This window comes from Sphaeramia orbicularis, chromosome 19 (assembly GCF_902148855.1).
Source record: "Sphaeramia orbicularis chromosome 19, fSphaOr1.1, whole genome shotgun sequence".
Lineage (NCBI taxonomy): Eukaryota > Metazoa > Chordata > Actinopteri > Kurtiformes > Apogonidae > Sphaeramia > Sphaeramia orbicularis.
This window is the reverse complement of record NC_043975.1, coordinates 1,017,005-1,031,379: the sequence shown is the minus strand read 5'-3', so window position 1 is coordinate 1,031,379 and position 14,375 is coordinate 1,017,005. Positions and strand designations below refer to the sequence as shown.

The window sequence follows — 14,375 nt, the reverse complement described above, 5'->3', positions numbered from 1 at the left end:
GTCCACCTTTAACCCTTACAGACCCAAACGTCCACCTTTAACCCTTAAACACCCAAACGTCCACCTTTAACCCTTACAGACCCAAACGTCCACCTTTAACCCTTACAGACCCAAACGTCCACCTTTAACCCTTAAAGACCCAAACGTCCACCTTTAACCCTTACAGACCCAAACGTCCACCTTTAACCCTTACAGACCCAAACGTCCACCTTTAACCCTTAAACACCCAAACGTCCACCTTTAACCCTTACAGACCCAAACGTCCACCTTTAACCCTTACAGACCCAAACGTCCACCTTTACTTTCTCACATTAAAAACTCGAACAAACACTTTCATTAAATATATTTTTATTTCTGCATTGTTATTTAAACCATTAACACCATAAGTAAAAACATCAGCGGCAGAAAAGTTTTATGTTACAAACATTTACAGGACGTCCACAGTGGTTCAAACATCATCCAGTTCCTTCGTTAATGATTAATGAGCAGCTTCACCACAAACCCATCAGTGAGTCCATCAGTCGGTACCAGTTCCTACTGGATCTGGATCTGTTAGTGTGTGAACGGTGGAAACAGAACCGTTACAGAACTGGTTTAATCCGATGTAAAGAAGACAAAACGTTAGTCGCTTTTCCATTGAACCTCAAATTGCGTGAATATAACTTGTGAATAAAAATTTGTCAACAATTTCCTCAAAACTCTCATTTTTCGACGAAAAGTTTTTGCGCTTGTTAGAGGTGGTTTTTCGGATGTAACGAAATTGGTATATTGTGCAAAACTGCAATGGAAAGACCTTTTTGCACAACTAGAGTCACATGACTAAAAAAACAGATGTTGACGAACGTTACAACAAGAGAAGAAAAAAAGTTTTAAAAGAAACGTGTGTATGTGTGCACACACCAGGAAACCACAACATTTTTTTAATTTCGTAGGAGATAGAGGGAGAATATATAATAATAATGAATATACCTGTAAAACAACGTGATATTTACGTTGGTCCACAGGTTTATGGAATGACTGCTCGTGTCATCTCGCAATAATAAATAAACAAATCATCACATTTGTGATTTAATGGAAAAAAAACCACTTTACACGCTTCGGTTTTTTCCACATTTAGTAAATATGGGTAAAGTTTTGCGCAGATGTCCGATGGAAAAGAGACGAGTGAGTCCATCAGTCGGTACTCGTTCCTACTGGATCTGGATCCGTTAGTGTGTGAACGGTGGAAACAGAACCGTTACAGTACTGGGTTAATCCGACATAAAGAAGACAAAACAGTAGTCGCTTTTCCATTAACCCTCAAATTGCACGAATATAATTTTGCATATCAATTTGTCTAATGGAAAAATGACAATTTCGCCCAAACTCTCGTTTTTCAATGTAAAGTTTTTGGCCTTGCAAGAGGTGGTTTTTCAGAGCGAAATCATCGCATTTGTGATTTAAAGGAAAAACCGACATTACACACTTCTGTTTTTTCATCAGTTTAGAATTTAGTCGCAGACAGAAGGGGAACCAGCATTCTAGATTCAGAACAACAGAGAAATGCGAACATTCTCCAAGACCTAGAGGGCGCTGCGACAGAAATACGCATATATCTGTAAATCAACCTGATATTTATATTCGTCAACGTGTTTATGGAATGAGTTCTGGTGACATCCCACGATAATAAATAAACAAATCATTACATTTGTGATTTAATGGAAAAATTGATATTTCGCACTTCTGCTTTTAACACATTTTGTAAATATCGTTAAAGTTTTGTGCAGATGTCTGATGGAAAAGCGACTACTGACTCAAAACTCGACTGGATTATTTTCATTTTAGGTGAAACTCGTTACAGAAACTGGTGAAAACGTCAGAACTTCTCAGAACCCAATTCACATCTTTTATATTCGACTTTTTTAGTGAAACCGTCGATGATATCATCCACTGAATCTTCAGACGTGACAGTTCAGTCACATCTTCACATCTGACACATTCATGTATTTATGGAACTATTTTTAATCCACACTTTAGGGAATCCTGTTGATTCCAGACTTAAATTTCCCACAGTGCATTTCTCTCATGTCCGTTGTGGTCTGACCTTTGACCTTTGAATGGGTTCCTCTGGTTCTTCATGACTGTTTGGTTTTTCCGTCAGTGGATTCAACTGTTAACGACTGTTAGTGACACTGACGTTAATGGGGTTTTTCTTCTTCGTGTACTTCCGTCGGCGTTGGCGGTGGGGGTGGGGGTCAGGCGGTCTTTAGGGGCGGTCCACTGGCGTGGATCTCCTCAGCTCCTCCTCCTCCCGTCGCCCTGCCGCGCCCCCCCGGTCCAGAACCAGCAGCAGAACCTTGTCCAGCTTCTGCTCCAGGGCGTCCAGTCTGCGGTCCACGTGGTCCTTCAGCCTCTGCTCCATCTGCTCCAGACGACGCTCCATGACCCGGTCCAGGTCTCGGTCCAGGTCCCTGCAGAACCACAGGAGGACCACCCACAGTCAGCACCCGCATCAGCACCATCATCACCAGTAAGTATCAATCACTGTCACTACTGATGAATCCAATGACCATTACCATCACTAACTCATTAGTTTAACCCGGGGGTCTGCCACCTTTATTTTCAGTCAGAGCCGTTTTACTCCCTCACAATAGTCTGGAGCCGCAAAAATAACAGAGCTTATGAACTTTTACAAGTTTTAATCTTTTTTTACATTTTATCTGTTACAACCACTGAATACAACAAACAGAAGTTCAGCGTGGAATGGATTCTGGAGTATGATTACTCTAAAAGTACACAGTAGAAGTAGTTCATAGTTTTTGTGCTCATAGTATATGAAGTACTAATACCAAAAATACCAAATTCATGAGGTACTTATTGGAAAAAATAATTTTATTCATCATTGAATTTAGTCTTAAAGCCTATTTCAGACAAAAAAACACACTTTTGTATCTTGGAAGGGAATCTGTTGTAGGATTACTCCAGAAGTACACAGTACTCATACTCATACAGTCACTCTATGAAAAGTATCACTATTTATGGAAATGATTCTCTTCCAAACTCAACACTTCCTGCACAGTTCCCAGTTGGACTGCTCCATATTCTCCGTCTGGGTTCACATCCACAAGCTCCCAGAAAACGGGCAGAATTACATCAGTAATATACAAAATGACGGACAGAACCCTCCGTCCGTCTGCATCTGTGACTTTAACGTAGAGCATAAATGAGCCCTTACTTCTGTTGTTGAAGGCACATTCGCTCCATGCAGCTCATCTACCGTAACTGTCGAATGAGTAGTACACAAGAAAAACGCTAGCGGCTGGTTTGAGCGCAGTAAAGGGAGGAGCCACTACAAGGAGGATGAAGAGACGCAGGATGACCACCCCTGGACTAAAAAAAAACCAACACTGACACGACTTTAACCATAAAACAAACTTAAATGTCAGTTTGAAGAGAAAATGTTAAATATTGTAGCTTTCAAACTAAATGTAAAAGTCATTTCATGTTTTACATTCTATTGTCTTTATTTAGCGTCTTAACTGTAACTTACTATTGTACATAATTGTTTTATTTATAATTAAAAACACACTAAATATGTCTTTAAATTGTATAATATAAATGTAAACTCCTCCTTCTTGTAAATACTGAACTTCTGATTCATTCGTCTTTGAAACTGGGATTAAACGGATCAAATAAACCTGAGGACAGATGTGGTCCAACTGAAGTCCAACACGTCTAAACATAAACTAAACCGTCAACAGGACGTTTCTGTGGGACTTTCCCGTCGTCTGTTGGTTCAACAACAGGAGGATTGTTTAGACCAGAAAACCACCAGGACACATCACAGAAGAAGCATGAAGAAGCAAAACTGAAGCTGAACATGTGACTTACAGCTGATGGACACATGAGTCAGATGAACAAACAAACAAACAAAACAAAAACCCAAAAAAACAGAAAAAAAAAAAAGAACCAGAACAAACACCTGCAGAACCGCCTGCACAGTCCACTTCAGTCCACTTCAAGTCCGCTTCAGAGTCCACTGTCCGCTTCAGTCCACTTCAGTCCACTTCAAGTCCGCTTCAGAATCCACTGTCCGCTTCAGTCCACTTCAGTCCACTTCAAGTCCGCTTCAGAATCCACTGTCCGCTTCAGTCCACTTCAGTCCACTTCAAGTCTGCTTCAGAATCCACTGTCCGCTTCAGTCCACCTTCACAGTCCGCTTCAGAGTCCACCTCGCTTCAGAGTCCACCTTCACAGTCCACTTCAGAGTCCACCTTCACAGTCCGCTTCAGTCCACCTTCACAGCCCGTTTCAGAGTCCACCTCGCTTCAGAGTCCACCTTCACAGTCCGTTTCAGAGTTCACCTTCACAGTCTGCTTCAGTCCACCTTCACAGCCCGTTTCAGAGTCCACCTCGCTTCAGAGTCCACCTTCACAGTCCGTTTCAGAGTGCACCTTCACAGTCCTCTTCAGAGTCCACCTTCACAGTCCGCTTCAGAGTCTACCTTCACAGCCCGTTCAGAGTCCACCTCGCTTCAGAGTCCACCTTCACAGTCCACTTCAGAGTCCACCTTCACAGTCCGTTTCAGAGTCCACCTTCACAGTCCGTTTCAGAGTTCACCTTCACAGTCCACTTCAGAGTCCACCTTCACAGTCCGTTTCAGAGTCCACCTCGCTTCAGAGTCCGCCTTCACAGTCTGCTTCAGAGTCCGCCTTCACAGTCTGCTTCAGAGTCGACCTTCACAGTCCACTTCACAGTCCGTTTCAGAGTCTGCTTCAGAGTTTACCTTCAGAGTCCGCCTTCACAGTCTGTTTCAGAGTCCACTTCACAGTCCGTTTCAGGGTCTGCTTCACAGTCCGTTTCAGGGTCTGCTTCAGAGTGCGTCAGTTTCTGGTTGGTTCTCAGTGTCGGTGTAACAGACTCTGCTGTGCTGCTGCTGGGTCACATGACCTCCAGCCTCCCTCCGCCCACATCAGCTGTTCAGTTCAGTTCAGACACAGAGCCTCATTTATCCACAGACAGACGCTGTTCAAGGCCTGGACGTCACAGGTTCTGCCTCTGCCACCAGGACCCGCTGGAACAGACGTCCATCCTCCTCAGTCTGGCTCTGCTCCAGGTTTCTGCTGTTAAAGGACGTTTTTCCTTCCACAGTCACCAGTGTTTGCTCCTGGAGGATTCCTTTTCACCTTCAACACTGGACTCAAACACATACCTACAGGAATACGTCTACTCAGGATTATTATTTTGACGTTTTATCACCAGGATGTAAATTGTATTATGTTGTACCTGGAGTCGACCGGAGAACACCTGGGAAAAGTTTTATATTTGACATAATTTTTGACATATTTTTCTAAAGGTATCACCTCTGTCTAAGTAACTTTGGCTTGAGTTAATATTAAATTAAATAAATCCCATCGCAGTTCTAATTCCAGGCATTTTCAAGCACTTCAACAAAAACTCAAGCACTTTCCAGACCTTAAAAACACATCACTGAAATTCAAGCATTTTCAAACACCCGCACCAACACTGTGCATTTGTCCTGAGATAATGAGACTGTGAGTGTTGCGTTCATGTGCACCCAAAAATAATGGAAACCTTTTTTCAGTGGTTCTGATCAAGGTTCTAATAGTTTTGGATTTTTCATTCTAGTTTAGTTTTATTTAGTTTAGTTTTTTCCTCTAATTCAGTTAGTTTTAATTCGTTTTTAGAGCAGGTTTGCTAGTTTTATTTTTTTCTAAATGCTTAGTTTTAGTATTAATTTTAGCTTTGTCATCTTTTTTCTCTTCTTCTCTGTCGTTGTATTCAAATCAATCCCAGACAGGACTCTGCTGCTTTAGTCTCCATGTTTCCAGGTAGAGTGGGGACCAGAAGACGACTGGAAACCACAGTGAACACAAGTGACGGAGCAAAAAGTGTCGTATGGAGACAGCACAGAAAACTGAGAGAGACAAAGAAATCCATTTAACATCAATCTGACATTGACAAAGACAAAAACGAAGGGAATTTTATCCATAATTTTTATACGTTTTAGTTAGTTTTGTAAACACATAATACAGTTTCAGTTAGTTATTGTTTTTTTCTTTTAATTATATTTTTTATTTATTTCAGTTAACGAAAATGTTTTTTCAATTCTCGTTTTCATCATTTCGTTAGTGTTCCTTAACGATAATAACCTTGGTTCTGATCCAGTAGAACTCAGCCTGTGTTGGACTGAGTGTGTTCAGTTAAAACCAGCATCGACCAGTTTGATGACGACCAGTGGTGTGTTTTACACTGCACACACACACACACACACACACACACACACACACACACTCGATTCGTAGGAGGACTTTGTTGCTAATGTTGATCTTTCCACACTAGATCATGACTTATCCTTTAAATCCTTAAATATCCACTTATGTAACACTTGCAGCTACAAACTCGGTCGAGTTTTGTTCGATTTCCTTTAAAAATAAACTCCTAACATTTCTGACAGGATTCAGGATGAACTCCTACTGCACAGAGAGCTGAAAACCCTTGTGCCAGCAGACAGAGTTTTAGTTGTCTGTGATCAAAGCTGATGCAGAACAGGTGGATTTAAAGGTGTTTCTGTGCTTTCTGACATCACACGTGTGTCGTCTGGGTTGCGGTTCTCTTTATTTAACCGTATATTCTCTGGTTCTCTGTATTCTTTGCACCAGTGGAACATCTTGCAATTTTTGAAGGTTGTGTTGATATTTTTATTCCTGTTTTATTTGTGTGAGGCGGCTGTTGTTCGGTCCAGAATGAGGCTGCAGTTCCATGTTTTGGACACTGGGTGGAGCTGTTTGACGGCAGATGTGACTTCTCAGACTCACCATGATCCGTTCCTCAGCTGCTTCTCTGAGTCCAGCCTGAGCTGCGTCACCTGACCACAGACGCTCTGGAGCACGGGCAGAAGGTCGGGGGCGGAGCTCAGCATCTGGCCCTGCCCCTTCAGGAGGTGTGACATCATCTCCGTCAGCTGGGCGGGGCTAACTGGGCCTCCGGCGTCGCTGGTCTCTGTGGACAGGAGGTTTGGTGGTGATGGTGTGAGTTTATGATCGTCACCGTGACCTTCTACCGCCAACGCTCGAGTCAGACTGAACCGCTCCGTTAAAAACATGGATCTGAGTGTCAGTTTTGAATGTTTTTCAGACACAGTGGGGTTCTGTAGCAAGGTTATAATAGTTTGGGATTTTTCATTATAGTTTAGTTTTATTTAGTTTTAACTCTTTTATCTCTAATTCAGTTAGTTTTCATTAGTTTTTAGAGCAGGTTTGTTAGTTTTTTATCAGTTTTTGTTTTTTTCTAAATGCTTAGTTTTAGTTTAGTTTTAGTTTTTTCATATCTTTTATCTTCCTCGCTGTCATATTCAAATAAATCCCAAACAGGATTGTGCTGTTTTCTCCCAACTTCAGTCTCCATGTTTCCTGGTAGAGATTGATTGGAAGTCACAAATAAACACGATAAAGACAAAATTAGCGAAAACCATAGCCATAATTGGTAAAATGAAAACTAAACTTGATAAATATTCACTTCTTGCACTATATAATTCTATCATTCTTCCATACCTAAATTATGGTGCAGAAATATGGGGAAACAACTACTATTCAAATATTCATCCTATCTTTTTACTTCAAAAAAGGCAATAAGAATTTTAGGGAATTTCATCCATAATTTTTATTAGAGCTGCAACCAATTAATCGACCCAAAGTGATACAAAAAAATCATTCAACCACAATTCTCCTGAATCAAAGCTTTGTTTCCTTCATTTCTCTGCTGTTAAACATTGGTTCCACTGTTGTGTTTCACACGGATGCTTATTGTGACGCACAAAGAAGTTTCACTACAGGAAAGCTGCAACAGAATATTTCCCTTCAATAATTCAAAGTCAATTAATCGAATTGTAAATTTTTGCATTCGCTTCAAGCACCTAATCGATTAATCCGTTGCAGCTCAAATTTTTATCCGTTTTAGTTAGTTTTGTAAACACACAATACAGTTTCAATTATTTACCTTTTTTTTAAAATATAGTTTTTATTTATTTCACTTAATGAATTCTAGTTTTAGTCCTGTCATTAGTTTTCACTAACGATAATAACCTCGTTCTGTAGTTGTACAGAAAACCTCCAGTGTGGTCCAGATCCTCACCTGTGCTTTTCTGCAGCGAGTCTAGGGAGGCGGAGCCTGAGCTGTCTGACATCAGTCCATTGTGGGAGGGCGGAGCTTCGTCTGCAGGTGTGACAGAGCTCAGCGGAGACTAAGAGACGAAACAAAACAAAAGACTGAGCCGCTTCTGGAACATCTACTCCGAGTTTCATCTGAGTGTTATGTTTCTCAGGTGGGTTTACCTGAGGAGGACCCGCCTGCAGAGCGTTCCCATTGGCTGTTTGAGTCAGAGCAGACAGAGCTCCGCCTCCCATCAGCAGAGGCAGGAAGCTGCTCAGAGAGCCCGTCTGGTTCTGAGGGTAAAGAACACACACATGAGTGGGTTCACGGAGACATCTGAACCACATCTGGATCCATGTGAGCATCATCAGAACCAGCTGATCCAGATCCACTTCACCCCAGACCTGGTGCGCGGGGTCAGAGGTCAGTGTGAAAAAGGGTTTATATTTGATCAACATCAGTACATGAAGGACAACGACAGTAAAATGAAACAAAGCAGTAAAATGAGCCCAAACAGCAGGAGAACAGGTTCATGACCCTTAAACACCTGTTCCAGTTGGTGAACGTCATCTTTAACCTTTCAGAATGTTCAGACCAATAATGAACTGGTCTGGAGGAAAAACACAGTGGGCTTTCCCCAAATGTGAAGGGTGAACTGCTGTGTCACATCCTACAGGATAAATAGAGAAGATGTAGAAACAGAACGTATGATTAAAACCCAGAGGAAGTCAGAATAAATCTGCTCTAAACCTGTTGAAATGCAGGACTGTTCATTAGATGGAAGTTCTGGTTCTGGTTCTGAGGTCTGCAGGTCCATGAACAGGTGCCGTCCTGTATTTCATGCCATTGTAATTCCTCTCTCATCCTGCAGGGGGCAGTTACAGGCATCCTTCTCTCTCACCTTCTGCTGGAAGTGAACCATGTCCATGAGGTTCTGGGCTCCAGGGGACAGGCTGGCCCCCATCTCATCCACCAGACTCTGGACCTGCTGCATGTCGATGCCGGCGCCGTGGAACCGACCGGGCCCGAGCGTCTGCAGACCCACGACGACTTGATGCACCGCAACACGACGTCTACCGGCCAGAGAGAGCAGCTGCAGACAGACACACAGAACCGACAGAAATGACCCACAACCGACCCACAACCGACAGTACTGATCCACAACCGACCCACAACCGACAGTACTGATCCACAACCGACCCACAACCGACAGTACTGATCCACAACCGACAGTACTGATCCACAACCGACCCACAACCGACAGTACTGATCCACAACGGACCCACAACCGACAGTACTGATCCACAACCGACCCACAACCAACAGTACTGACCTACAACGGACCTGGACCGGACCGACCTTTGACCCCACAGCTCACCTTCACTTCACAGGACGCCGATGGGTGGTCGAGGATCAGCTGTTTCCTGTAGAACGGACCTGAGTCTGCGCTGAGAGGAACCAGAGGGAAGTGTTATACAGGATCAGACAGATGGTTTTAAGACCTAGTTTGAGTTTCTGAGACCAAAGTGAGGACTGATTTTTGGACAAATCCTCTTTTCTTATTCCAGCGTTGAAGGTAAGTATGTGATTCAGTGCAGAGACAGGGTTTAGGAGTTTAGCGTCTCTTACATGAACAGTAACTAAAAGAGTAAAAGACAGTATCAGCTCAGTATGTTTAATAAAACTGTCTGAAACAGATGAACAGAAATGGAGACAGATAAAAAAGAAAATAGAATCTGACACATTTTAAAGGCCTAAAGTCGGCCCTGCAGACCAAAGTCCAGCTCAGATAAGTCGGTTCTATTGTCATTTAGTGATTTATGGTGTCGTTAGCCTCGTAGCATAATTACCTAAGTCATATTTTTGGCCAAATTGTGATATCTGCATAAAATGAACCAGTAGAGTTGAGAGAGTGAAGGGTCAGTGGATCTGTTGGTAATTGGATTTTCTTTTCAGAAACAAAACAAAAACTGGTGGTTAATTGATTTTAGTTTTAAATAGAAAAATTAAAATAGAATTTCAAGGTGTTTTTCTTTTTCAGTGTTAAAAAAGATAAACCAAATTTAAAAAACGAATTGAGTTTTGTTATATATATATATATATATATATATATATATATATATATATATATATATATATATATATATATATATATATATATAAAATAAAGTTACTACCTGACAGAAATGGAAAAATGGACCAAAACGCCTGTTTTTTTTCATTTTCTGAGACCAAACGTCATTTTCAGCGATGGGTTTGTACAAATCTTCTAGTTTGTATGAAATATGGACATCATAGACACGCTCCTTCCATGAATGACAACGAACTCCAGATTTTGTACGAACTCGAAGATCTGTACAAACCCATTATTCATAAGAATCTTTGTGACCTCTGCATTAGCGCTCTTTCCTTGAAAATGACCTCATCTCATCAGAAAATGAAGATAAATAAACAGGCGTTTTTGGTCTGTTTTTCCATTTCTGTCAGGTAGTAACTTTCTTTTTTGTTATTAAAGAAAACGAAAATTAATCCCTTTTGAAAATTTGGTTTATCTGTAATGAGACTGAAAGAGAAAAAAGCCTTGAAATTCAATATTAATTCTTCTATTTTAAAATGGAAATCAAATTAACCACTAGTTTTTCTTTTGTTTCTGAAAAGAAATTCCAATTACCAACAGATCCACTGACCATAAATGTACATAGATATCGGATAAAAGAACTGGCTGCTAGTCGTGCCTTCAAAAGGCTATTGTTAAAAATAAGGACATGAAATGTTCCTGTTCCTGTGGTCCGTATATGGATTTATTGGAAAACCACAGTTCTGTATGAGTGGATTTCCTATTCTGTGCTACAATTGTACTACACTACTATGGTCTGATTTTAAAATGTACGGTCATTCCCTCCGCCAAGGAGGTTCTGTTTTTGCCGGTGTTGGTTTGTCTGTCTGTCTGTCCGTGTGCAAGATAACTCAGAAAGTTACTGACGGATTTGGATGAACATTTCAGGAAATGTTGATACTGGCACAAGGAAAAAATGATTAAATTTTGGTGGTGATCGGGGGGGGGGGGGGGGGGGGTCTGATTGTCTGATTAGTAAATTTTAGTATTTCTATTTATTTATAAAATCTTCAATTTTATGGTAATTACTTTTAGGTATGTATTTACTGTATGTGTGGATTTGTATTTTTCTGCCAGGATTGGGGTAATGTTATTTCTTTGTTCATTGGTTAAAGAAAAATAAGTCAAACTTTGCTGTGCAAAATAAATAAAGTTATATAGATATGACAGTTTGGCCAAAGTACGACTTGTGCGTTCATGCTGAGGCTGCTGATGTGTATTCCAGTGTTACCTGTCCAGGTGGACGCTGTTGTCTCTCTCCCCCCTCACTGTTCCACAGTACTCTCCTGTCTGGTCGTACACTTCCATTGTCCGGGCCTCGCTGACCAGTAAGAGGCGTCCAATGGCAGCGGGGGGGTCCGAGGGGGGGGCTGACGGGCTGCAGGTGAGCGTCAGGACGCAAGGAGACGCCTCCTCCGTCTGCTCCAACCACGCCCAGCCACACCTGAGAGGATAGGTGAATATATTCAACACACCCACCGTATGAACATGTTTGATACTTATAAATAATATTAACAATATATTCAAATGTATTTCGCATAGATACATGCATTTATTCATTTTAAACACTGTGCGTTTAGAATATGACATAAATAATATTATAGTCAAATATCAATGTATTTGGAAAAAATGTAGCTTATTTATAGAGTTTATAAAATGAACCCAGAATGACAGCACTAAACTGTGTCACTACAAACATTCACACTCACAAAACTGCTCACATTTGTTCAAATTTTTTCTCATTTCAAAATATATTTTCCTAAAAATATAAGTAATTACCTACTCAAAAATATAAGTTTTGGTGTAGATTATTGTAATTTAATTTTTTTGACTCCGCCCAGGTGTGTATGAGATTTAGGACCACATATAAAAGTGTCCTGGGTCAGGTTTAGGACCACATATAAAAGTGTCCTGGGTCAGGTTTAGGACCACATATGAAAGTGGTCTGGGTCAGGTTTAGGACCACATATAAAAGTGTCCTGGGTCAGGTTTAGGACCACATATAAAAGTGTCCTGGGTCAGGTTAGGACCACATATGAAAGTGGTCTGGGTCAGATTAGTGCTGTTCAAACAGTTTTTAACAGATCAGATACTGGTCACATATAGGTAAAAAAAATCAGATTTGGGCCACATTTGGCTTTGGTCTGAACAGAGCCTTAGAGGTGTGCTTCTCTCTGGTTCTTCTGTGGTATTATCTGGTTCTTACCGCTCTGCATCGTCTCCTTCGGCCTCATTCAGTTCCTCATTGTCTCTGATGTGAACGGGGAACAGGACGTCAGACAGGCGCCGTCCGTCCGTCTGACAGGTCCAGACTGAAGTCACCTCCACCATGACGCCGATGACAAACCTGGAACAGAAAAGTCAGTGAAACATGATCTGAGAAATAAAATAAGAACTGAAGTGATTTTACATCATATCTTTTGTAGGTGTTCTGATAATTTCCTTAAAGATCAACAGTTATGATTATTACAGTGTAAGAATTTCAAACATTACACAATATGAAAAACCAATAGAAAAACTGCACGACTGATGCTGTTCTGATCCATTATTCACCTTATAACTGTTACTGATTGCACTACAGCTCCTACTGTAAATAAATTATATATACACTTTATATTCCATTATAGTTTATTCTTTATACCACCTATTTATTTTATTTTTACCTCTTTTACCTCCTTTGCATCTACTGAATCTTCAGATAAATAGTTTCGTCATTAGAGTTTATTCTGTTTAAACTGTTAAATAAATCCCACAATCTTTCAGTGTTGTTATATTTTACTTAATTTACGTCAAACATTTCGTCATTTGAATAATTCTGAATGATCTACTTTGAGATTATTTAAGATTTGTCATGTTCTAACAACAACAAAAAAACTTAATCTAAAAAGACAGATTAAAACCACAAATAATATCTGGTTTCTTCAACTTTTAGGATCGAAAATCATTCTTTAAAGTGACATTTATCATGATTATTATTAACATCAACCAATATAGATATTTTTTTAACCTTTCTAACAGCTCTGTCTATGCTATCAATGCTGGTATTTTACTTATTATATTATATCTATTGGTGTATAAATAGATATTTTTCATTGCCTCAGGACAATTCATTTGACAAATAACTCACAATACACAACCCAGTCACTCACAATAAACTATTAAAACATATGTACACAATAATACACACAATTTCCAGCTGAAATATGCTAAAGGCAAACTATTATTTGATCAGAATATAGTAATCACATAATTCATATTAATATTTTAGCTAAAATCTAAGATTCTTGTCAGATAATCTAACTTGAACTTCAAACACGTAAACCAGTTTTGTCTACTGTTCGGACTCTATATCTGTTCAGTTCACCACATAATCTGAAGTTAATAAACCAGTAGTTTATTGATTTACTAAATACACCGTTAGTACCAGTTCATAACATGCTAACGCTAATAAACACTTTTACCTTCAAACCGTTTCGCCGGAAGCCGCTAAGCGCCGCTGGTTGGCTTGTTTTCTTTAGGTGTCGTCATCTCTTCAGGCGGACTCACAACAAGTGACAAATGAACTGGAAAAAACACAAAAACTGCACAGAAAAATGCAAAATTACAACCGTTTACGCTAACGCTACTCACAGCCGTAGTGTCGCCACCGGAAACTGTCATGAACTCCAGGATGTTGTTATCTGACGTAATTTAAAGGAGACGCCTGACAGCCTAGGCGGGTACATCTAAAAGGTAATAAAAAAAAGCTAGTCTTTTAATTTAATATAATACATTTTGAGCTCACATTGTTTCAGCTTCCATAGTGAATGTTAGGGTTAGGGTGAAATTACACCTTAATACACGTTTATATCATCTTAATATCCGAATAGAGGTGAATTAGCTTAGCCGTGTTGACACTTTTGCTAAGTTGTAGTTTTAGCTTTTGCTGAACATAAATTGTGTGAAACCTGTGGGTAATGGTGGTAAGTTTCTTTTATAAAATTCGAATAATTTGCTGAATAAGCAGATGCATCTATATAAATTTTCTTACTGATAAGGTCTCTAACAATTTCTTCATTAACCCTCCTGGAAAGTGAAAGTTTTGGCGTTAATTGCCCTGATCGGAAAC

At 40.2% G+C, this 14,375-nt stretch overlaps 1 protein-coding gene across 2 annotated transcripts; it reads right to left on the bottom strand.

Annotated features, from left to right (window-relative positions):
- Positions 1 to 1,905: 1,905 nt before the first annotated feature.
- On the bottom strand, positions 1,906 to 13,834 carry LOC115439563 (uncharacterized protein C10orf88 homolog). 2 transcript variants are annotated; one of them, XM_030163430.1, is made up of 9 exons: positions 13,729 to 13,834; positions 12,474 to 12,614; positions 11,499 to 11,711; positions 9,530 to 9,599; positions 9,053 to 9,244; positions 8,334 to 8,444; positions 8,134 to 8,242; positions 6,818 to 7,002; positions 1,906 to 2,437 (listed from the first exon to the last, which is right to left on the bottom strand). In XM_030163430.1, exons 2-9 carry the CDS (start codon positions 12,596 to 12,598, stop codon positions 2,246 to 2,248), a joined length of 1,197 nt encoding a protein of 398 aa, XP_030019290.1. In that variant the 5' UTR covers positions 12,599 to 12,614; positions 13,729 to 13,834; the 3' UTR covers positions 1,906 to 2,245. The 2 variants fall into 2 exon arrangements, with proteins under 2 accessions (XP_030019290.1, XP_030019289.1); XM_030163429.1 differs by having other exon boundaries at positions 1,906 to 2,450; positions 6,819 to 7,002.
- Between the last annotated feature and the right edge of the window lie 541 nt (positions 13,835 to 14,375).

Bases quoted from the DNA above. Each gene is read 5' to 3' on its own strand.
- LOC115439563 (XM_030163429.1), bottom strand. From the start codon at position 12,598: ATGGTGGAGGTGACTTCAGTCTGGACCTGTCAGACGGACGGACGGCGC. The intron at 9,245-9,529 runs GTGAGCTGTGGG...GTCTGTCTGCAG, and splicing joins CGGCGTCCTGTGAAGTGAAG to CTGCTCTCTCTGGCCGGTAG. The intron at 8,445-9,052 runs GTGAGAGAGAAG...CTTTACCCTCAG, and splicing joins TGGTTCACTTCCAGCAGAAG to AACCAGACGGGCTCTCTGAG.